General features: G+C 33.1%; 2 protein-coding genes across 5 annotated transcripts; both read left to right on the plus strand.

Moving 5' to 3' along the window:
* Positions 1-16,119: 16,119 nt before the first annotated feature.
* Positions 16,120-18,120, plus strand: LOC149571839 (uncharacterized). Of its 2 annotated transcripts, none has more exons than XM_089813248.1 (2): positions 16,120-16,539; positions 16,960-18,120. In XM_089813248.1, the coding sequence occupies exon 2, from the start codon at positions 17,008-17,010 to the stop codon at positions 18,016-18,018; it is 1,011 nt and encodes a 336-aa protein (XP_089669374.1). In that variant the 5' UTR covers positions 16,120-16,539; positions 16,960-17,007; the 3' UTR covers positions 18,019-18,120. The 2 variants fall into 2 exon arrangements, with proteins under 2 accessions (XP_089669374.1, XP_089669373.1); XM_089813247.1 differs by lacking the exon at positions 16,120-16,539 and adding an exon at positions 16,568-16,777.
* A 4,205-nt stretch (positions 18,121-22,325) lies between these two features.
* LOC149571840 (uncharacterized) lies at positions 22,326-24,356 on the plus strand. Of its 3 annotated transcripts, none has more exons than XM_089813249.1 (2): positions 22,326-22,408; positions 23,245-24,356. In XM_089813249.1, exon 2 carries the CDS (start codon positions 23,292-23,294, stop codon positions 24,222-24,224), a length of 933 nt encoding a protein of 310 aa, XP_089669375.1. In that variant the 5' UTR covers positions 22,326-22,408; positions 23,245-23,291; the 3' UTR covers positions 24,225-24,356. The 3 variants fall into 3 exon arrangements, with proteins under 3 accessions (XP_089669375.1, XP_089669376.1, XP_089669377.1); XM_089813250.1 differs by lacking the exon at positions 22,326-22,408 and adding an exon at positions 22,437-22,691; XM_089813251.1 differs by lacking the exon at positions 22,326-22,408 and adding an exon at positions 22,437-22,680.
* Positions 24,357-26,186: the final 1,830 nt, after the last annotated feature.

Below are 26,186 nucleotides of genomic sequence, written 5' to 3' on the forward strand. Positions count from 1 at the left end.
ACAAGTTTTGCCTTTTCCTATGTTTCAAGTATCAAGTCTAAAGTTTCAAGTTTCAAGTGTTCAAGTTTGAAGTTTCCAAATGTTAAAGTTGCAAAAGATACATAACACTGTTTACGTTTCATTTCAGTTCCACTAGTTCAAGTGTTCAAGTTTGTAATAGATTCGGTTTAACTAGTTAACAACTAGTGGCATTCCAATATACCCAGAGCTCCCAATGTAGAAACTCGGGCTCTAATACCAAATGTAACACCCCGCCAAGGAACCCAAAAGAAATTAACCTAAAGTTTCACTAAGTTTTCTAGACATTTTTTATTTTAAAGATAACAATTATAAACAACAATAGATACTACAACAGAAGCAATAACATTAAGAGATAAAATAGCAGCAGAAGCATTAACTCAAATAACAACTATCATAAACAAATTACATCTCTTAGGGTTCCGTGACGTTGAATCACATTTAAGTTTAATTAATATTAACTCTAACATATAAATAAGGTGTATTAAAGAATATCTACAAGTACAAATTTCATTTAAACAATATACAATTATCTCGAATGCTACTTGGCAATAATCAGAATGCATAATCATCCATTGCATAGGTCATAAGGTATGAAAGGCTGAAATAATATACATCATGAAATAGATTACATCATCTCATAAGATCTATGAAATCAAATACAATACACTTAGAATATAACCATCCATCATACAAATACAAGATCAGATAAAAAGGAACATTTGCAAAAACATATCCAACAATGACATCCAATGGTCAGATCTCAATGGTATAAGAAAAAGCACTACCACATGACCTCATGGAACTTAAATGGCGTCACTCCCACCGTGCTAAGGAGATAATCTCAAGTCCCAAATAGGATAACAAACTCAAAAGTAAAAGCCAACATCCAAGTTCAATGAATCACCAAAAAGAAAACTATCTCAAAGGGTACTAAGACAAAAGTATCAACTAATCCCAGAGGCAACACAAACACGTAGGGAATATACAATGCAAGTGGGCAAGTGTCATTGCATGAGCCAACTCTAACGTTACCCGATCTAGTCTTTTAATACTCTGGACCCCCTAGTGACTCTATGCAGCATCAATATCCTTTCGTTCAAACAAGGCATACTAACAAGTCAACTCTAAGGATACCCTGGTAGTATTTTAATACTCCAGACCCCCTAGTGACTTTCTATGGTACCAATATATTATTAATTCATTTTAAACCCATTTAATGAAATGTTATCACTTATTAAAATAACCTACAATGGGTTACTCAACAGCCTCTTTAGGGCCTCAACGTCCATTGCAAGCCACTTCCCAACATGACATAAATATAACCTACCTTAAGCTTAGCAAAAGAAAAAGATCTCAAATGACCATAAACCACACATCAATTCTTAAACAAGCAACTGGAACATACTAAACTATTATTGGCCAAAATCACAAGTTCCATCAATACGATCATCCTAACAGGATTGACCCAACATCAAGTACATATAAACCAAATTCATGTCATAACATGACATCACCAAAAACAAATCACATAATCACTTTAGTCCTATACAAGCATTTGGGAAGCAATCCAAAGATAATTGATTGAAGACTCAAAGGTTATATTAGGAAAGTCACACCATTCATTTAAGTTTTACACAAGAGATATTGGAAAGCAATAACAACCATCTGAACAATTTCCTCATAGAATACACATGACACATCACCACGGTCAGGTATAAAAGATCATAACCAAAACATCATCATGACATCATAGAACAACACCCCAAGCCTCTGGTAAACATCTTGACTGGTCAAAGTACTAAGTCAACCCGAACCCAACATCAATAAATCATGCATCGTATACGGAGTACAAACAATGTAACTTTCTCAATACATTAGGTTTTGGAAAACACATAAGTTTGATAAACAATCAAGGTTTTAGTTTTCATTTTCGCTAGTTGCCAAGTTCACTAAGGTTTCCAAGTTCACTAGAATCTCAGATGGTTCAACAATTCAAATAAAGTTTAAACATTGTTTCATAGTTTATTTCCTTATCACAACATAAGAGTTTAGTAAACATACACATAATAGTTTTCACCTTTTAAAAAATAGTATACTTGTTAAGGTTTTTGAATAATCAAAAGATATAATCAATCTCCCAAAACAATAGAAATCATTTCCATAAAGAGATCATCAAACAAAATCGGAGTTTACTTTAAAATAATTATTTCACAAAATTTCATTTATCAATTTAATTTTCAAATTTGTTTTAGTACTCATAAATCATTTCCATATCTAAATTACACCATCAAATAAAATCCAAGTTTACTAAAGATAACCATTTTCCCAATTTACAATTCGCAATAAACTTGCACACATACATTTTAATAATAAATTAATTAAAACTTTTAATTAAATATTACTAAAAAATTAAATCAATAATCATAATATTATTAATAGATAATAATTATTTATTTATCAATAAAATAACTTATATTAATTTATTAATAAAATAGTTATTAATCTAATAGTAATAATTAATAATAATAATATCAATCAAAAAAAAAATTAATAATAATAATAATATTTTTTGGATTGGTAAGAGGTCAAAGCCAATGTTAATTATTATTATTTGTTGTGATTAATTATTTTGATTATTAGTTAAGCTTGAGTATATTCAAACCCAAGACCTCCCAATTAAGAGGCTCACAATTTACCATTGTGTTGTAGGCTCTTGCCTACTAATAAATAATATTATTAAATGAAATTTTATATTTAATAATTAATTAAAATCTAATATATTGAAATCATTTAATAATTACTAACATTTAATAATTTTAACTAACATATAATAAAAATTATTAATAAAATATAAATAAACTAAAAATAAAAACAAAAACAAAAACTCACCTTACAAAATCCATTTAAAGCTCAAAGGGCTCTCACCCTATGAGTGAGGCTGCTGTGGTAGTGCTCAACATTGTTGTGGTAGCATGAGCCATTGTCAATCAGCGCTCACAATTGCCATGGTAGCATGAACTACTACCAGGCAACAAGCCAAGTGCATGACAAGGTGGAGGAGGGAGGTCATTGCCCCTTCCTTTATATATAACCATAAAAATAAACAGTGCCCCCAAATCCATTTAATATTGTACATTTCATATTTTAAATTTGCATAGCAACACATTTTTTAATATTATATATATATATATATATATATATATATATATATATATATATATATATATATATATATATATATATATATATATATATATATATATATATATATATATATATATATATATAATTTAAATTTTTTTCAAACAATTAACACTAGATCTGATAGGAAAAATACGGACAACCGTTCGAATTTGTACATTAAATCTGACTCTTTTGCAATACCTACAACCCGATTTTATCAATCAGATTACGAATTCTAAAACTTTCTAGATAAGGGTTTCAATCCTTCCATTCATTTAGAGATGTCTTTAAAAAAATGAAGAACAATAAAATACAAACCAAAGTTTCTAATTTCCAATTGGTATACATATGTTTCCGAAAACAAAGAACAACCAGATTCACACACAAGGGTTTCAAATCATCAAATTACTTACAAAGGTTTCCTAAAATGAAGAACATTAAACATGCTAACAAGGGTTTTGACTTAGAGGATTCTGAAAACATAAACACAACAAACACAGAGAAGACATGAATTTGAAGAATGAGCAACTACTGCACAAACCCAAAAGATCCTACCTGGATGTAATGCTAAAATAATGAACACACAAAACACCCAAGAATTTCCTTCTCTTTTAGAAACCCTCTTCCCGAAAATTTTCTCCTTCAAACCTGTCTAATTGCAAAATGAGCTCTAGACCTCTAATAAATAGTTCTCCCCTAATTTGGGGCTCTGATTGTGCAATCACATGAGGGAACTTGCATATCAATTTCTTTTAATATTTTATTATCTTTTACATTTTCATGCACACTTTTTGGCAATTTAAAATATGTTTATTAAATTAATTTTCCTTCCCTCTTTAATTAATTTATTAAATTTTAATTTCATGCATAAGCTTTATGTAATTTAATTAAAATAAACTTTATTAAATTATTACTTTATCTCTCTTATTAATTTGTGAGACATTTTTAATATAGTATTTATTAATTTAACTAATAATGTTATTTAGAATTTATTATTAAAATAAAACTCCTAAATAATTTGTTATTAAATTAAATAAATATAAAACAAAAAAATTAGAACTTTAATATAATCTTTTAAATTTAATTCTTTTTATTTAATTAATTTCTCAATTAATTAAATATAATTAAATTTCAATTTTCTTTAGAAAATGTCCATTAAATGAAATCATTAAATTATCTTTTAATTTGATTTAATTACAATTGAAAATTACAATAGATCCACAAAATCAAATACGACAACTCAACTGAAGACAAAGAACATAATCAAACTCCAAGGTCAAAATCATGAATTCACATCACTTGACAAATTCAACAAGGTGAAACTAACTTAGATACTTGTCCTATTTTCTAGGACAATTGGTTTTGGTTAGGATTTGGACTCAAGAGTTATCTCTCCACTTATACCATTGAAATACTGTGATAGGGTACACTCATCCTGGCAATTCAGGGAAGTCAATACCTGGTACCTGCAATCTGCATAAAATCCACACATATACAAACACATATATTCTAAACTAAACAAGCAATGGTAGGAAGTGGTACATTATGTAAATTCCAATTAGCAGGTGACTATGACTCCCTCCCTCAACCATATTAGGAATGTCAATCATAAAATAAAACAAACAAGTACACCATACACATACAAGTATGGGTAAGTAACCATAGAAACTACATAAAAATCATTCCTCTGACTAACGCCATGAAATAACTGAAAGTCATTAAATGAACATATATATCATCATCAAAATAATCCTAAAATAACTAAAACAACTTAGTAACTCATCACATATATAAACTGAGTATGAAATACAGTTAATCTAATCTAGTAACTAAGTATCGATGATCATAAAACATAATCAGGAAACTGGCCTAAAAGAATCCAACAATACAACAGAAAAGTCAAGTAGGAGTAGGCATTACATATTTCATTTACTAGTCAACATTGCAATTTTAATGTTAGATCTAAGATTTGAGATGAATTAGGTGTAAATTCATTAATTTGGTTTTATAAGTTCAAGTTTAAGATCCTGATTCACCCCCCTCTCATTATCTAGTTTCCAAATAATCTTTCCAACAATTGGTATCAAAGCTCAGTTCTCTTGAAAGAAGCATAATAGCTTAAGAGGATCAGATCATGGAGATGGAGGAATACATATTGGGAAAAATCATTAAGAAATAGATGATTGAAATCTAGATCATATTGCAACAACTTGAAGGAGAAAGAGAAGAGTTAATGAAATCACTAACAAAAAGGAAAGAGATAGTAATACAATGAAATGACACTCTGTACAAGGAAGTAGACACAGAAGGACTACTTGATAGTGGAAAGACTGGTGATAATAGTGAAGCAATGATATAACTACTGGAGAAGAACAATACCTAAGAAAATAGGCAAAAGAACTTAAGATAGAATAGTCCAAACTCAACCAGTATTACTATGTGAAGTAATAGAGCAAAAGAAGAAAGATGAAGAAGACAAAGTCATGGATGAAGATGAAAAAAGATAGATGGCAACCAAACTTGAAGAGAGATCATTTGAAGTACATAAACGCACAAGTAATTAGTTAGATATGATAAATCAATTGATAGTTGCTACTCAGGAAGCAAATAGAAAGGACTTGGAGATCACAAACCTAAGGCCACAAAATGAGCAACTGAGAAGTGAGTTAAGGCATGAAATGGAACTTGTGGAAAGAATGAACAAACCAAGTGAGGCTATCTAATACTTTTAAGAACTGATTAGATCACCTAGAAAAGACACCCCTAGACTAGGATACAACACGCACTTTTCATCTACTAAAGAAGGAGAATCATCAAAGAGTGGAGAACAAAGAAATGCTAAACCAAAAAGAAAATGTACATGTCATCATTATGGGAAACCTGAACACACAACAAACATTTGCAGAAGCAAGAATGGTATGCAAACCTCTAAACCTAAGTCTATTGGTAATTGTTCTAAATGCAAGAAGATAGGACATCAAGCACATGAATGTAGATCAAAGTGATTCATTCACTACATTTAAAGGACATTTCTATGACTATAAAAAAAAAATTTAAAAATTGGGCCCTATTTTATCGAGATTTTGGGCCGACATGTAATTATTAATTATAACCCCAAAGCAGTTAAAATACTTGTATAAAAGGGCTTAGGGTTAGGGATTATTTTCATAAGGTGTGATGCGAAATTGGTTCTTGCAGCGATATTGAGCTGTAAGGGATTATAGATTGTAATCAAGTTGTAATCACTAGATCATAAAAATATTGGACTTGCTATTTGGTGGACGTAGCCCAGGGATTGGTTGAACCACATTAAATCTTGATGCTTTGTGTTCTTTCCTGTTTGATCTATTATTTTCTATTATTGGTTATATTTGCATGTAATTTTTATTTCTATCCGTGGTTTAATCCTAAAAAGTGGTATCAGAGCGTAGTTTTTTTTTAGTTATCCTCTGTAGGAAAGTCTCATGGTTGAGTGGGAGCAATGGCGGATGAGGGTAAGCTAAGGGTTGATAGGTTTAATGGGAAAAACTTCCAGTTATGGAAGATGCAAATGGAAGACTATCTTTATCAGAAGGATTTATGGAAGCCGTTGGAGGGCAAAGCCAAGAATCAGGGATCTATGTCAAATGATGAATGAGATCTTTTAGACAGAAAGGCACTTGGAAGCAATCGATTATGCCTGGCACCATCAGTGGCATTTAATATTACAAAAGCAAAGACAACAAAAGAATTGATGAAAACCCTAGTGATACTGTATGAAAAGCCCTCCGCTTCAAACAAGGTATTTCTCATGAAGCATTTATTTAATATGAAAATGGTAGAAGGCGGATTTGTTACAGATCATTTAAATGAGTTTAATACTATTACTAGTCTGTTATCTTCTATGGGTATCAATTTTGAAGAAAAAATTAGGGCTCTCTTGATTTTGTGTTCTTTGCCTGAAAGCTAGAATGGCTTGGTAATGACTGTGAATAATTCTATTCCTGGATCTAGTACCCTAAAATATGATGATGTGATCGGTGTTATTTTGAATGAGGAAACTCATAGGAAAACCTCAGGTGGATCTACATCAAGAAGTGCTTTGAATGCACAAAGTAGGGGTAGAACGACGAGAGGAAGTAATTCTAGAAATCATGGGAAATCAAGAGGAAAGTCAAAGGAGAGGAGGTCTCAATCGAGAGGACCAAATGACTATTGGTACTGTGGGAAACCAAGGCACAAAAAGAAAGATTGCTAGAATCAAAAGAAAAATGAAGGAGATGAATTAGATGGAGACAAGGAGGAAAATGTGGTAAGTAACAAATCCAAAGAGGATGCTTTGCTTCTATTTTTAGAAAGTGTTGATGATTCATGGGTTTTAGATTCTGGTGCTTCATTTCATGCTACACCTCATAGAGGTTATTTCATTGATTATGTCCAACGGGATTTTAGGCTTGTTTATTTGGGGGATAATGAACCCTGTTAGATTGTTGGAAAGGGAAAAATTAAGATTAAGTTGCAGAATGGGAATCATTGGCTACTACATAAGGTAAGACATGTTCCAAGGCTGAGTAGGAGTTTAATCTTAGCAGGGAAACTCGGTGATGAGGGTTGTGTAGTTACTTTTAATGATAAAAATTGGAAGGTTTCAAAAGGTTACCTTGTAGTAGAAAAAGGTGTGAAAGTAGGTACCTTATATCTTTGTACAGGTCATATTGTTCCTTCTACTTTAATTGTTTCAAAGAAAAATGAATGTTCAGGAACAATTGCTGCAGTTGAGAAGGGAGAACAAATAGCTATTGTAGATTCTAATATAGCATTGTGGCACAAAAAACTTAGGATCATGAGTGAGAAAGGTATGAAAGTACTTCATTCAAAGAAAGTTTTACCAGGTCTAAAATGTGTTAATATGGATTTCTGTAAAAGTTGTGTGTATGGAAAACAAAAGAGAGTGATTTTTGCAAAGACTAGGAAGGAAAATAAAAGGGAGAAATTAGAGCTTGTGCATACCGATGTATGGGGACCAACTTAGGTATCTTCCCTTGGCGGCTTTCATTACTATGTTACATTTATTGATTGTGCAACTAGAAAAGTATGGGTTTATTTCCTTAGACATAAATTTGATGTATTTCAAACTTTTAAGAAATGGAAATGCTTGGTTGAAAATGAGATTGGTACAAAATTAAAATGTCTCAAGTCTAATAGTGATGGTGAGCATTGCAGTCATGAATTTGAATATTATTGCTCCACTAATGGTATTCGTAGATAGAAAACTATTCCAAGGACTCCATAGGAAAATGGAGTGGCTGAACGCATGAATAGGACTATAATGGAATGTGCAAGGAGCATGAGGTTGCATGTTGGGTTGCCCTTATACATGTGGGAAGAGGCTGTCAATAGTACTATATATTTGATTAATAGAGGTCCCTCTACTCCTTTGGATTGTGGTATTCCAAAGGAAGCATGGACTGGTAAGAAAGCGAGTTATTCTTTTCTCAAAACCTTTGGTTGTGAAGCATTTTCTCACATAGATTCTAAAAATAGAACCAAGCTAGAAGCTAAGTCAAAGAAATGTGTATTTTTTAGATATGACATTAATGAGTTTAGTTATAGGCTTTGGGATTTTGAAAATCATAAAATTGTAAGAAGCAGGGATGTCATATTCAATGAGAAAGTGTTGTACAAAGATCTGTTACAACAACATGAGAATAAAGAAGATGATTATCTAGTGTTGGATGATACTCCAAAAGTTGATGTTTCAGCCATTCCTCATGATGTCCAACAACCGCAACAAAAAATATCACACACACTAGTGAATGTTAGATGGTCAACAAGGCAAATTAGACCTCCACAAAGATTTTCTCCCTCTTTGTATTCTATTTTACTTACTAATGCTAGTGAACTTGAAAGTTATGATAAAGCTATGCAGGTGGATACTAAGATTTAGTGGGACTTTGCAATGAAAGATAAAATGGACTCTTTGCTAAAGAATAAGACATGAGATTTGTGCAAGTTGCTTGCAAGTAAAAAGGTTTTACAAAATAAGTGGGTTTACAGGTTAAAAGAAGACAAAGGAGGTAAGAAAAGATTTAAAACTAGGTTAGTTGTAAAAGGATTTGCACAGAAAAAAGGAATTGATTTTGATGAGATATTTTCTCCTATTGTTAAGATGACCTCTATCCGTACTGTTTTAAGTCTTGTGGCTACTAAAGATTTGCATTTAGAGCAGCTTGATGTTAAAATAGCCTTCCTTCATGGTGATTTGGATGAAGATATTTATATGGCTCAGCCACAAGGATTTGCGGTCAAAGGTAAGGAGAACTTAGTGTGCAAATTGAAGAAAAGTTTATATGGCTTGAAGCAAGCACCTTGGCAATGGTATCTAAAATTTGATAGTTTTATGCATGAGCATGGTTACAATAGGTGTTATTCAGATCATTGTTTTTATTTTAAGAGGTTGGATGATGACAACTACATTATTCTATGTTTATATGTTGATGATATGCTTATAGCTAGGTCTAACATGGATCACATTAAGGAGCTGAAAATGCCAATTAGCACATGCATTTCCTATGGAGGATTTGGGGGTAGCAAAACAAATCCTTGGTATGAAGATTTGCAAAGATAGGAAGAACATAACATTGACACTATCTTAGACTGATTATGTTGAGAAGGTGTTGCAACATTTCTCTATGGAGAATGCTAAAGTTGTCAGCACACCTTTACCTAGTCATTTGAAGTTGACTAAGGAGATGTGTCCCAAGAAACAAGAAGAGGAGGATAAGATGTCCAAGGTACCTTATGCTTCAACTGTAGGAAGCTTGATATATGCTATGGTATGTACTAGGCCAGATATTGCACATGCAATGGGAGTCGTTAGCAGGTATATGAGTCATTCAGGAATTGAGCATTGGAATGCAGTCAAATGGATTCTCCGGTATTTGAGAGGAACATCCAACAAGTGTTTACATTTTGGGGGCTCTACTACTGATTTACAGGGCTATGTTGACTTAGATTTGGTAGGGGATATTGATACTAGGTGGAGTACTACAGGTTATGTCTTTACTATTGGTGGGGCAGTCGTGAGCTGGGTTTCTAGGTTACAAAAGGTTAATGCTTTATGCACTACAAAGGTAGAGTATGTAGCTGCTATAGAGACAACCAAGGAGATGATATTGCTTTAGTTCTTCTTGCAAGAATTGGTACATCCTCAGAAGGATAATTATTTGTTCACAGATAGCCAGAGTGTCATTCATCTTGCAAAGATTTCCACTCTGCATTCAAAGACCAAACACATATAGTTGCAGTACCATTTCATTCGGTCAGTTTTGGAGGATGGACAATTAAAGTTGGAGAAGATCCATACAAATGATAATCTATTATATATGTTAACAAAGGTAGTAACAAGAGAGAAGTTGCACTCCTCTTCAACTTCCGTTGGTCTTCTAGACTAAACATGAATACAAGAACAAAAAAGTCCAGGGTGGTTTGATCTAGTGAGTGTCTCATGGAGTAGGATCAGTCTCCAAGTGGGAGATTGTTGTTTAGTGTGGAGCCTAATCAGTCCCCAAGTGGGAGATTGTTAGATTGTGGTGACTAATTAGGAAAGTACTATACATACTTCATAAATTCTTTGGGGTTCAATTTATTTTTTTTGGGCCCTATTTTATCAAGATTTTGGGCCGACATGTAATTATTAATTATAACCCTAAAGTGGTTAAAATACTTGTATAAAAGGGCTTAGGGTTAGGGATTATTTTCATAAAGTGTGATGCGAAATTGGTTCTTGCGGTGGTATTGAGCTATAAGGGATTACGGATTGCAATCAGGTTGTAATCACTGGATCATAAAAATATTGGACTTGTTTTTTGGTGTATGTAGCCGAGGGATTGGATGAACCACATTAAATCTTGGTGCCTTGTGTTCTTTTCTATGTGATCTATTATTTTTTGTTATTGCTTATATTTGCATGTAATTGTTATTTCTATTTGTGGTTTAATCCTAACACACCTGCACCTAGAAATGACACCCCTAGATTGGGATGCAACAAACACTTTTCATCTACTGAAGAAGGAGAATCATCAAAGAGTGGAGAACAAAGAAATGCTAGACCAAAAAGAAAATGTACACATCATTATTGTGGGAAACCTAGACACACAATAAACATTTGCAGAAGCAAGAATGGTATGCAAACATCTAAACCTAAGTCTATTGGTAATTGTTCTAAATGAAAGAAGATAGGACATTAAGCACATGAATGTAGATCAAAGAAAAGTGATTCGTTCACTACATTTAAAGGACATTTCTACAACTATCAGAAATATGGACATAGAGCTCATGAGTGTAGATTCAAGACAAAATCTAACTGGACACCTAAAAAAAAAACACATGCCCCAAGAAAAGGCAATTCCTAAAATTGGGATTACAATACATGGTATATTTGTCACTATTGTGGAGAGTATGGACACTTTCCAGAGAATTAAATCAAGAGACATTTCAAAGAAAATTACAAGTGATTGAATGGAGAAACAATATGTTTCAGTATTCTCAAAGTTGGACATACTAGTAGAAACTATAGAACCAAAGCACCAACACCAAACAATGGAAATGAAAAATTTGAGGGAAAGAAAATATGGATAGAGATAGTGAAAGTTGGATGTGGTGGAGCAAGAAAAGCTGAGATCACCTAGTCTAATGGATCGGGTGATCACACTACATCTAACTAAATGAAGAAGATATGTAGGAACTATATATTCAGTGATATATTTCACATCAATTCCAAACATAGATGTGCTAAAAGTTCATATCTACACAAGTTAAGATGCATTAAAGAACATATCCATAAAAGGGAAAGTAAAAGAGAATCATTTGCTGCATAAAGTATCGAGCCTTAGTGGTATAGTCTATATATATATTGACTGAGCTTTACAGTGTAGACCGAGTGATTGACAGAGTTGATGTATTGACTGAATGAATTAGTGTTGGCCGAGTAAGGTAACCTTGATTGAGAAAGTATGGAGACCGAGTACAAGAGCATTTATTGTAGACCTAGAATGGAGATTTGAAGGTAATTATCATATTTGAGCATACATTTTTATGCACCAAGAGATTTCAGAGCTCACAAGTGACTTAAAGGTGATTAAGGTGACAAAGCAAGTGAATCACAGTGGAGCATTGACAAACTTGTTAACATCTATAAGTGATACTTTTTGGTGCTGAGTAAATTGTTTGCAAAAGATATCATAGAAAAATTTATTTCTCAAAACCCTAGTTCAAATGGCACTATCAAGAGAAATGTTGAAGGAAATCAACACTCAAATTGTGAGGAATAACCAGCATCCTCTACCAAATTTCAGGGGCAGTATAATTGTTGAGAAGATTGAAGATGATATTGGCACCCTATCGTCAATTCCACCCAAAGTTTTAACTATCCGGGATGTAAGATCTTGCTACCTATGCAAAGTAGGAGAGATTGGAGATTTTGAAATAAGGGCAGCTTATGAGGAGCTATGTATAGCAATAGAGTCTTGAAAGATGAGAACAAAGTAGTGGTTGAGAAAGGGCTTACTTATGCCCTAGGGTTCCCAAAGGTTTTTAAGGTAGAATTGATAAAAGGCATGCTTAGTTGTATCCACAACATGAAGATATTGTTAGAGGGTGGACCAATTAAAATCAACAAGGCATTAATATGTCGAGTAATTGGTTACCCTACCTTGGATCAACCTAAAAGAATAAGGATTGCAACAAAGAATAAAATTGAAAAGATAACCAAAGCAAAGTGGAATGGTAGAGGGATGTAAATTGATGGGATAGAAGATCTTGTAATTGAATTCCTAGTTCATGTGATTGCACACAAGTTTTACCAATTGTATCAAGGATCTAGAATAATACCCACTTGTCAAATCTCAAAGTATTTGGTATGAATACTGAAAATATGCTCCCATGAAGCTACCATAGTGATCCAACACCATCTTTATTCTCTTGCAACAATTTAGCATCAAACCCTAGCTAGTCACATATACAAATACCTAGCTTAAATGACAAAGCTCATTATGACTAAGGTGGGAAGAAAAGGCTTTGAACACAAAGACATATAATACATGGGATTATCTCCCTTTTCTTTGTGTAACTCCATAGTTATAATGGTTTCAAGGTGAGAGATAACCCACATAAATTAAGCCTAAGTAGCAATCCTATTATCACAATTAGAGTAAAATCTAATCAGAGTTTGATGAAAACACTAAATCATAAGAAATATGGCATTGATCTATGCCAAAAGCAATGCAAAACATCCCTATACATTTTCTCATAATGACAAGCGAGAATTGAATAGTTGTGCAAGTCAAATAATTAACTTACACATTGGTACAGTGCAAATTCCAACCAAAATCTTTTTCCAAATCCTTTTTTAGCTTTTGAAATTGTCTTCCCTCTATGATTTTTTGTGTGGAATATCTCCTTACACCTTCCATGGAGGCATATCCTTGAGGAAAACTAAAGGTGACTATTCACCTTCTCAAGTTGACAAGAATTTGTAAAAGTTGCATTTTGTAACTTTTGCAATTGCAACATTTTTTGCATTTTTCAACATAACCAAATTAAGATTCATACAACCATGACCAAGGGGTCTCCATGAGACACCAAGACATAATATTTCATCACATGACCAAATTTTATGGAGAACTAACCTTTGATTGGCATTTACTTAGTTTGACCAAGTGGCTAACATAACATTATTGGAACAAAAACATACATTATAAATGACTTCAAACAAAAATAAAATGAACCATCTCCATTACATCTCAAACATGGAAAGACATCCTATAACTCACTATCATACCAAAATTAAGGGAAATGATGAGGAACATCAATGGTTCTCCTACACTATTATGTCTAGCTTCACAATTCATTTTGATGTTTCTAGATGAAGTTATGTTATGATTGATCTTGTCTTATATTGGTTTTCCTATTCTAATGACTGGGATGGAAAGATTTGACTTGTGATGGGCTTTCACAATTGTGATGCTAATTGGCACATTGTTCTATGATGTTATACATGTGTTCAACCCTCTTGTGTATATGTACATTATGATGTATATATTTGGGGGTGTTCTTATGTATTTGGGTCCTAACCTATATGATGCAATACATTTCCTTTGTCTCAGAGATTGTTGATCAGATAATATGACTCGTGGCTAGTAATCTTGTAAATAAGTAAGCTAGTAATCCTTGTTTTAGGAAGAGTTAGCAGTTGGAAGATAGATTGAAGGATAGTCTTAGATAAATGATAAATAATCACACATGTCTAGTATTAGATTTGCTAAATAATTAGGCATGTAAGCATGTAATGTAAGAAGGCTAATATCTTAAATAGAAGTTATAATCTGCACTTGTAGACCAACTTGGTGACAATTGAATCATGTTTGCTTATTGAGTGGTGTTATTCTTATTTTGTGTTGTTATTACTATTGTAGTGTTTCTTGCTGCAAGATTGAACATCTCTTTTTGGTTATTCTTCAACATTGACCAGGTTATAGGTCCAGTAGAGCGCTTCCATTCCTTAATTGAAGGCATTTTGCATAAGATCGTGAACATACTTCTAAGAAAATGCCTTCAATGTTCTTTGAAACCTTTTTTAGTGTTAAAAAATTGCATCCCTTTCTCTTAAAGACCATAGGAACATCTTGCTAGAATCTGTGGTCTACAAGATCATCTACTCCTATGATACTCCTTACATAGGAGAGACTAGTTGATCATTTGGCACTAGAAGTAGAAAGCATAGTGCAAACATTAAACATGAGCAAACTCTCAAATCAAATCTTAGAGAGCACTCCCTCTCTACTAAGCACCATACTTTTTGGAGGGCACCCAAGTGCTTTGTGGAAAAGACAAATTATTTAAGAGAAAGCTAAAATAAGCTATCGATCTTTTAACCATTCCTCCACCAATCTTAACTGAAATAATGGTTGGACCAATCAATGACTCTTGGCATTGTTTATTATCCAAGTTGAGATAGGCTCTCATTCCTTCCTCAATTCTCCTCCCTAGTCCCTTTAGTTTCTCCCCTCCCCACTGTTCTTGCTCTATTTTTTCCCCTTCTATTCTTTGGCTCTTCTTTGTCTCTCAATCTTCTCCTCCTAGTGCGAAGAACTCTTTTTCTTTCACTTCAAATACTTGGTGTAGGGTTTCTTTTGGTAGATGTCTATCTTAAATATATACTTGCATACTCTACACACACACATGAATGTATATACATTCATATGTAAGTATGTGTAGTTGCATATTTATTTATCTTTCACACACACAAACACATATAGTATGTATAGTTGCACATTTATTTATTTATCTTTATATATGTATGTGTTATTTATTTAGTTATATACGTTTCTTTTATTATTTATAATGTATTTTAAAAAAAAACTTTTTATATATTTTATATTATCTTTAATTAACTTTAGTATTTTTAACTTTTTATCTTTCATTTTCAATTATATTTTTGACCCTTTTTTGATTTTCTGATTTTTATTTTATGCTCCCCTTTACTACTATGATTATCTGAAAGTTTACACAACACACAAATATTCATACACTTATAGATATATTTTATCTTTACATTTTTATATTTATAATTTTTTTTAAGTTTGTTATTAATTTTAAACTTAATATTTAAAATAAAATAAAATAGGGTCTTTACCCTAGCTTTTATAGTCTTTATGCTATATCCTAAGAACAACCTTTTCAAATTCTCCCTAAATATATAAATCAATATCTTCAACTGGTATGTACATCACGATAATTAGTTATAGATTTAAAAAAAACTTCAAAACATACATGGAAGCTTCGTGTAAGTTCCCTCCTTTCCAAGTTTCCCTCGTGCCAAAAGTAGCTGTCTCGAATATCGTATTTAAAATGATTCATGTGGCCGATTATTTATTTGCTAAGGGAAATTTCAGTTAAAATTCTTTTTTGAGACCACCGGTTTATTTTGCAACTGCACTTCAAAAAAGGAGTGGAGAAGATTTGCAGGGCTGCTCTCGGGATTCGATCCCGCGATCTTCTTATGAAAAAAATCGAGCCGACTGAAATATTGTTGACAGCGAAGTGTAAGGTCAAGTTGCTCGATTTATAATGACCGTCAATCGACAAAGTCGTTGACATAAATTACCAGAGGAAGACGGCAAACGCACTGTGCACGGCAAATAGTAATTCATCCTCTATCATTCACTGTAGAAAACGAGTCCTGTATTTATATTATACTGTGTTCTTGTTTCGATGGCTGATTTGTACAGACATGGAATTGATTTGATTTGAAGAAGAGACAGAATTGCAAATGGAGGAAACAAATTGTACAAGCTGGTAACAACTTTTGTTCCCTATATCTTTTATGGCTTGGCGTGCATTTCTGGACACACAGCTTTATGATTTTGTTATTAAATGAAAGCTGGCTTTTTTTTCCGTTTTAAAAATTTTTATTTACATGAAAAGCTGTTTTTCTTGCCGCTTAAATCATCGTTGCACTGTCCTTTAATGGCGTCGAGGTTGTCTTTATTTAAAGCATGAATGTAACAAATGCTGTCTGCAAATAATTTGCACGGTAGGGGGAAATTAAATGATCTGTTTCAGCATAAGAAGTTTTCTGTAAATTTGCGTTTATTCTGTGGTTTTAGTGGCTTTGAACGTTCGGTGAAGTGTTATTTAATGAGCTTTCCGCCTGGTTTTTAAGGAGTTTTGAAGATTCGGATCTTTTCAATTCGTGGCTTTTTATTTTGACTGCAGATGTATGGACTTTAAATTTTGGAAACAAAGCTCGGAAATTCGTGAGCGATGGCGTGTTCGGAGTTCGGAAATGGCTGGCAGAGTTCGCGGATTTCGTTTTCCGTCGATCTTTCGCCGACGGACAGGACGTCACCGGAGAAGCGGAAAAGATCAAGCGCGGCAAATATAAATTGCAGCACAGAATTTGAGTTTTGCAGCCTAAGTAGTTGCGATGCAGACGAGATCGAATCTCTGATTCCTGCCGATAAATTGTTCGTCGACGGAAAAATTCTGCCTCAAATTCGCGCTCCGGAAGCTCAAATCTTGAGTAACAGTACTCATGCGAGTCCGGATAGCTCGTCGCCTCTTCGATCTGAGTCGTGTAGCCTGTCGAAAACAAGCGGACTCGAAAATGATGCTTGCAGATCCGCTCCCTCGCCATCCAGCAGGTGGAAGAAAGTGTTCAAGCTGATTAACAACGGTGATTTCTGCCCCGCCGTCAAGAACGCAGATCAGGGTTTAAACGAGGAAGCAAACGATGTGAACACTTGTCCGTCTGGAAGATCGCGGTGGCCATTTTCATGGAGCGGCAAGGAAAAGCGAGGGAGCGGTTTGTTTTGCGCTTTGCCGTTTTCGAGAAGCAAATCTTCGGTAGAACGCAAATCGAAGCCGTCCTGTGAAGCTTGGCCTTACAGAAGCATATCTTTCGGATCTGAGTCCGGAAGGAAGATTTTGTTCTCAGATTCGAAACCTTGCGGTACAGCCAGTTCAAAGCGTGAAGATTTCAAGAAACCGCAAGATTTGTCGCCCAAAGTGAAAGGCAGCCATAAAAGGGCGGTGACAAATTCTCTTCCAAGATATTACGGGCGAGGTAGCCCCGGGAGGAGGAACGAGAGGTCCACGGTTCGAAGCTCGAGAAGCGTTGCTTCAGCTTCAGGTGTGAGCAGAGGAATGAGAGTGAATCCAGTGGTGAATATGCCTGCTATGGGCATGGGCTCTTTTGGAGGGCGGAAAAAGGGATCTGGTATTTTTGGCTTTGTCTCAGGAAATTACAGGAAGCCTAGGACAAAGAGCTCTTGATTCATTTGGAGGATCTGCTGGAACTATATTTTTATAAATGATAGGTTATATTTATTTGTATTTCATTTCTTTAAAATTTTGAAAAAAATGACTTGATATGAATTTGTTTTGTTCTTACAATTTGAGGGATCAAGTCAACGCTTACATAACTGATTCACACCCATTTATATAATCTCTAATTCAAATGTTCTTAAAATTCATTCTAGAAGCAACTAACTAATATTTATTTAGTTTATTTTTAAAGTATATATTCTTATGAATTATTAATATATAACTGTACATTAGATATTTAGTTGTATAATATTTTGCCTTAATTTAATTATGTTTGTTGATATTTATATCATGAATAATGATTCTAAAGAATAATTTTTGGTAGGTTAATTTATTTATTCTTCATTATATATAGGTGTTGTTTAAAGGCGTAAAACATCAAGATATCTTAAGAGACTATCTATTTCAATAATACTTCAACTCAAATTTAATAAATCATAAAGTTTTTTCCCAAAAACACTTAACTTGGTGTTACATATACGAGTTATTTAGCAATTGTTGTGGTACACAACCCATTTGTTACAAAAATCCTTAGCTCATTAGTTTACATGGATTCATATTCAAAATCTAAGAAAATCTGCATGATCCATTAATCACTATGATAAGGGCAGTCACTATTGTTATGATTGATAATGCATTCAATCAAATCATTATTTTCAAGCTGGCTGCCATGATATTTCTTTACTAATTAGACATATTAACCTTAGTTTTTTGCTACACATGAAGTGTAAATTTTTTGTAACAACACTAAAACATGTAAAAAAAGTTCATTGGATGCTAGTTCTCTCATAATATAGTATTAAATAGCTATTTGCTACTTAATTATTTTAAGTGAACATTTTTATATAAATTTTTAGTTAAGATTATATGATCTCAAAGTAGAATAGATGACTTACACACCCACTCAAATTGCACTCCATCATAAAGTTACACGTTTTGTTCTATATTTATTTTTAAAATTTAACTTCAAAATTTAATAATTAAGAAAAATCATAATTTTTCCTTACAAAGGAGGGAAAAAATGTTAAGAAATCACAAAATTTTAAAAATATATTAAAAAAATTAAAATATCACTTCTAGACTATTAGTTAATCACCAAGATAAAAGCTTCCAAAGTAGGGCAATAATCTGTTTAGGGAGAATAGTAGGGCCCATAGAATTTTAAGGACACAAAGGAGGAGATAGTCTAGCAAGTAATAAGAATGAGATGGAGGAGCCCTAAAATTTGATAGGCATGTTGGTCGGTCAACCTAGTGATAGGAGACTATCAAGCTCGATTCAGAGAGAACTTGTTCATAAAAAAAGGCTTGCTTAATGTTATAACCTAAATGCCAAACCATCAACTCCACCTGCTTGGATGGGTGTTAACCCCAAAGTGTTCCTGGACTGTATGCACACCCTCGTAGGTAACTTAGTGCAACATGGCAGATTCCATCGAAAGAGATCAACGAAGACAAAAAATAGGACGCCCAGTAGGGGAAGACAAAAAATAGGGGGTAGATGAGTGGGTAAGGGGCAATGAATACTTATGAAAAAAAAATTAGGGTCATTTGAAAAAGACATATAACACTAGCTTAAAAATCTCTTAGGCATCCCCCAAGACTCCACTATCCATGTTCCAAGAGTCAATACAAGCATTTCAAATATCAAATGACTTAACAATGAATTGGTGTTCGTTTGTAAATGATTTTAAATTGATTTTGTTATCAACAATCTTTTTTACAATTGTATTTTAAATAAGAGTAATGAACATTAATAAGAATAACTTTCAAGAATTGTGTCCATGTTCACAATAGATTATGAAATCCTATTTCTTATAAAAATTTAGTTTGTTAAAAAAGATAAGAGCTCTTACAATGAACCCATCAAAAGAAAGAGTTCTCACCTTTTGGAAAAGAGAAGTCGATGACTTGTTTTCTCAAAAATGGAATCAAATATGTCAACATACTATGTGAATTGTGATGGGTTCAATTTTTAAGTGTGTAGATTGAGTCTTGATTGGCTTAGATAGAGGTATAAAGTTCAAGTTTTGTTGAATTTAGTTTGAGTGCACACCCCTTTGATATTTTATGCAGGTACAAGATTTGATCATAGGAATTTGCTAGTACCCTAAATTAGTAAAATAACTTTTAAAATTAAATGTCTAACTTTTGATTTAAAATTAAATGTCTAACTTTTGAGGTGTGCAACTGAAGCTTGTACACATGACACTATTAAAGTAGCACTATTACTTAGTTTTAAAAAACTCTAATTAATTCTTCTAACTTCTAAGCATTTATGAATATTTGTTATTTACATGACTTTGAAATAAGAAAAGTAAACATGCAGTGCGTGGAAAATGGTTAGAAAACTATAAATTTAGTTTGAAGAAATTGCAAATATTATGATTTTCTACATCTAAATTTTTGTATCCTAGAATCACCTAACTTTTACTAACATAGTTTGCTTCTACAAATATAATTATTTAATTATTTTAAAAGTTTTAAAAGTAAAAATTGGAGTATCTATCTCTTTAACATTCCTAACATTTTTTTAGCAAATCTCGATTTTAAACTTTTTAAATAATCATTCCTCCTTGTGATAACTATAGAAATACAATCGAATTTTACACGATGAAATTTTTAGATTCTACCAACATTTTGATACTAATTGTGTTGCAATGTTTATTAAATTTTAATATTATATTTATCCTTGCATGTTCTTGTGCAACTATTAGCATCTCCAATCTCCCATGTTGAGTAGAGCACTCATTTTTTGAGGCATTGGAGACAATTTGTGGTGGATGGAGCGGAGTCATGTCTTGGCAAAATAATGGTTAAATTCACTTTCTTGAATGTTTGTTTCAATCCTCTTTAGATTCATTTGTTAAATTTTGTACAATTCAAATTTCAACAACACTATAAACAGTGAGGATGACGTGAGATTGTGATTGGAATGATGCATTGATTGTTCTTTTTATTCATGTAAGTCCATGTGCATTGTTTATGCTTTAACATTTGACACCTATTGTCTATGCTTCAATGTTTCTGTAACTTTTTTGAGCACTAATTGTAAGTAGACCTGAGGCTTTAATATAGAGTTGCAAATGAGGTTGCACTTGCTTCAATAATGAGTGTTTCAATAATTAATCAAGGTGAGTGAGAAGCCAGAGATTGGACTTGGAGCTCAAAGATCGAGCATACAAATCAAGCCAAAGAGTTTGCATAGAGATATATGAAGAAAAATAAGGAAAATATTTAGATGCGGGCTATTCGCCCCATTTTCCTGGAGAAAGTTCTGGTGATTCACAAGCCCCGGGTTTTTGGATTCGGGGAATTTGGAAGGGGACTTGCGGGAAGGAGACATTGGTGGATATTCTTTGTTGTGGCTCTTAATGTGGGCAAGTGTTATTGGGTTGATAATTCTACCGATGGCCACTTGATCGGGCATCGTCACTGGGTGTCATTTGACTGAGCATTACAAAGAGGAGTATCTTTGTGTTGTGGCTAATGGTCGAGTTTTATCTCATAGGGGCTGACATTCAGGAAGTAATTGGTAGTGCAATCGCTCTTAACATTTTGACCAATGAATTTTTGCTTCTCTAGGCTGGAGTTCTCATTACTATTGTTTTGGGCTAGCAAAAGAAGAGCCTTATGAGGCATGCTGGGGAGAAGAGGGCAAGTGCTCGCACAAGGTCGAGATCAAGATCGTCCATTCACTGTGAGGTGTAGAAATCCTCTGCCATGGTAGCTAATGCTCTGCAACATGATGCCAGATTAGGTAGGTCTTTCAGGTCGTTGGCATTTTTTCCAGTATTTTTCATTTCAAAAAATAAGATTTTTGCCTAGGAAATTAGTCTGGAGCCAATGAAAATTAAAAAATTAGATTGTGAAAAATGAATTAAAAAATATAATGCTGAAAACCTTAACTTCGAATATATTTTTGCCATAAAAAAAAAATGATCCAGTCTCACTCCACAAAAAAACCCATACTCTTTAAAATATATGACCAAAACCATATCTTAGGCAACTTCAATGAAAATCAAAATTTTAATACTTCAAATTATAATACAATTATTTAAACATCCGTTAATTCCTAAAGTTATTCCTGTACTTATGCTGTCCGACAGATATAATTGGAACAGTATGTGGCAATTATACGTCATTATTAATCCAAAAAAGGGGAAAAAAAGCCGTCGGCATAAATTACTCTAGGTAAAAGGCCAACGTGGTTAAATAGTAATTTCATCAAGAAAGAGTTGACTGTCGGAACAAATTACTATATTAATCAGTTCGTTTATGCGTAGGACTGGATTTGATTTGAAGAAGCTACAGAAATGCAGCGAGAAGAGAAGCAAATGGTACAAATCATAAATACTCTTTGTTCTACGAATTTTCCATGGCGAGACTTAGATATCTGGATCAAGCTGTCTGTTTTTGTCTGCATTTATTGAAAACGAAATGTAATTATAGGTTTCGATTTACTTTACATGAGAAGTTCTGATTTATTTGTCGCTGAAAGCTTTTTAGTCTGTTTAAGATGATATATTTCTGTAATGGCGTCCTGATTGTTCGCTTTGCGCTCACGAAAGATTTAAATGACCCTAACAATATTCTTATGAAATTTTGAACGGTATGGCGAAGGTAACTGATAGGTTTTAACATAGGACTGAGCTTTTTTTTACTTTCTTGTGCTGATTCTGCCGTTTAGGTTGTTTTGAAATTTTGACCAAATGTTTTCTGATAAGATTTTACGGTAGTTTTAAGAGAGGGAAAAGAAGAATTGGATATTTTGAATGAGTGATTTTTTGTTTTCATAGCAGTGTATGGACTGTAACTTTGGAGCTTGATTCTGCCGTTTAGGTTGCTTTAAACGTTTTCAACGAAATGTTTTCATATGAGCCTTAACGCTTCTTTTTACAAGGAGATGCGAAGAAATGGATATTTTCAGTTCCTGACTTTTAGTTTCCATAGCAGATCCATGCACTGCAAATTTGAAGTTGAGATATGAAGACAAATCTTGACTTTTATAGTTTCCATAGCAGATGTATGCACTCCAAATTTGGAGTTTGATTCTGCTGTTTAGATTGTTTTGAATGTTTGACGAAATGCCTTCTGATGAGCTTTTACACTGGTGTATAGGAGAAGATATGTAGAATAGGATATTTTCAATTCTGGTTTATTATTTTAAATGCAGATGTGAGGACTGTAAATTTGGAGTCTAAGGTCTGAAATTGGCGAGCAATGGCGCGGCCGGAGTTCGGAAACGGTTGGCAGAGTCCGCGGATCTCATTTTCCGTCGATCTCTCGCAGACAGACAGAGAGTCGCCAGGAAAGCAGAACAGATCACGCGAGGCTAAAATAAATTACAACGCAGAATTTGAGTTTTGCAGCGTAAGTAGCGGTAAACACGGTTGCGACACAGACTCAAACGGAATTCTGATATCTGCAGATGAATTGTTCGTCGACGGCAAAATTCTGCCTCAAAATCGAGCTCCGAGATCTAAGCTTTTGGGTAACGGCAGTCATGCGAGTCTGGAAAGCTCGTCGCCGGTTCGATACGCGTTGCACAATCTTTCAAATGCAAGCGGATTCGAAAATGATGCATGCAAATCTGCTCGCTGGCCGTCCATTAGATGGAAGAAAATATTCAGACTTTGCAACAACGAAGATCATTCTTGCCCCGCGTTGAAGGAAGCAGGTGAGGGTTTGAATGAAGGGGAAAACGAAATGAAAAATTGTTCGTTCGGAAGATCGCGGTGGCCATTTTCAAGGAGCGGACGGGAAAAGCAGGGGAGCTGTTTACTTTGCGCTTTGCCGTTTTCCAGAAGCAAATCTGGTGTAGAACGCAAGTCGAATCCGTGCTGCAATGCAGCTTCGTCCTGCCGAAGCATATCGATCGGAGCTGAGTCCGGAAGAAAGATTTTGGTGTCAGATTCCAAACCCTTGGGGACATCCAGCTCAAAGCCTGAAGATCTCAAGAAGCCACCAGACTTGCTGAATCGCAGAGACAGCCCGGAAATGGTACTGAAAAATACTCTTCCAACAAAAAATGACGGGCGAGGTAGCACAGGGAGGAGGACCGAGAGGTTCATGGTTCGAAACTCGAAAAGTCTTGCTGAAGGTGGAAGCATAAGCATGAGAGTGATTCCACTGCTAAATATGCCTGCTTTATGAAGAACGGTTCTGGTCTTTCTGGCTTCCGTGATTTTTTTCTTCTTGTTTTGTTTAATCTCATAAAGTCTTCTTTGCAGACCAGTTCCTCGGATCCAACATATTTAAATCCATTGCTATTGACACTTTTATCTAGGATGACGTAGCCATCTTCAGATTACTCACTTTTTTTTAATGTAATCTATAATTTTGATTAAGTACAAGATAAATTCTTCGTTTTAAGTTTTTAATAAAACATATCATAAAGTTTTTTATCTAGGATGACGTAGCCATCTTCAGATTACTTAATTCTGAAAAAATATAATCTATAATTTTGATTAAGTACAAGATAAATTCTTTGTTTTGAGTTTTTAATAAAACATATCATTATCAAATTTCAAAAATCTGCAAATACAACAATTGTGATATTGCAACTCTGTAGTTCTTGAGTCAAACCCATTGACCATATTTTATGAGTAGTGGTTCAACATGAATCCATCTCTCAATAATAAATCGAAAACTTAGCACTCATTGGATTTAGGTGATGTTCACAAAATTTTATGGAAATTTTAGCATCTTTTCTTCATGATTTGTAGATTTTGTGATAGAAAACAACACAAAATTTACAAAAAACATTACTGAAAAGAAAAATTTATCATAATTTTTTTAGTCTTTGTGTTTTCATAATCTCTTTATGAAAAGCTTATGAGTAGTATTAAGTACATAAGAAAATCATCGTTCCAAATTAATTTTCAATAAATTGTAATAGCATTTTGAATAGTTATAATATTATTTTATTCTTAAAAACATTTAGAAAATAAGTAATTTTGTAGGAAGTAGGTCTTATAATTTCTTTAAATAGATGAATATCTATAATATACATTTAGTCATCTATAATATACATTTAAATATTCAAATGTACTAAGTACTTATTCAACTCTACATTTATTTATATTTCTATATTATGTTGATTTATTACATTTAAATTTTATTCTAATTTTGTAAGAAGTACCTGTCTTAATTATTCAATCTATATCTATATGTATATAAATAATATTATATAGTTAGCTCTTATTTACTTACATTTATTCATGTTTCTCTATCCTCTATTTACGTACTCTATTTACTATACACCTACATTTTATTTCATTTTTGTATGCATGTCTTTATTCCTTAATTTATATCTATACACATATAAATATAATTACATACTTAGTTGTTATTCGTATGCATTAATTCATATTTCTACATCTACAATAATTCATATTTCTCTATACTCTTTATTTATTGCATCTATATTTTATTCTTATTGTTGTTTAGTAAGAAAAATGGTTAGATTTAAATTAAGTTGCTCTTAAAATTTGAAAGTTGAAATCCACACATGCAAAATTATCCCATTCATAATTTTATCTTTTAAATATTTTTAAGTTTGAATTCATCTTTGAAAGACACCAAAAATGAGAAATTCATTGTTATGCATGTGCATGTATAAGTATTTAATTGTTGATTTTATTATTGCTTAAAGTTATTTAAAAACATATATTGATATCTTATTAGCAATGCATTTGTATTTAAAAATGTTTAATTAGGATTCAACTACATAGACTTTGAGACTTTTTCACATGACTAGTAGCTCACAAAAACCCATCCACCATGAGTATGGATATTCCACTTAGCACTCATTACTTCTAGGTGATGCTTATAGAAGTGAAACATTAAGACTCTTCAGAGGTCACCCAAAGCAATATCTCTTTGACTCAAATGTGTTTACACCTAGAGTTTCTAAAGCCCACTTAGCTTACTATCCTATTTGTAAAAAGGTCAACAACTATATGTTTTATGAAATTTACAAAGCTCTTTCACTCATTTATAGCATGTATTCATTTACAAATCCATGATGGTTAGTGTGATACATTGATTTCCAAGAAAGAGAGATCATTCTTGTAATTGAGAAAACATTCCCTCATTGTCAAGTGGATCATACTA

The sequence above is a fragment of the Cupressus sempervirens genome, chromosome 2 (assembly GCF_028749045.1).
Source record: "Cupressus sempervirens isolate cs-2001-9-10 chromosome 2, ASM2874904v1, whole genome shotgun sequence".
Classification (NCBI taxonomy): Eukaryota; Viridiplantae; Streptophyta; class Pinopsida; order Cupressales; family Cupressaceae; genus Cupressus; species Cupressus sempervirens.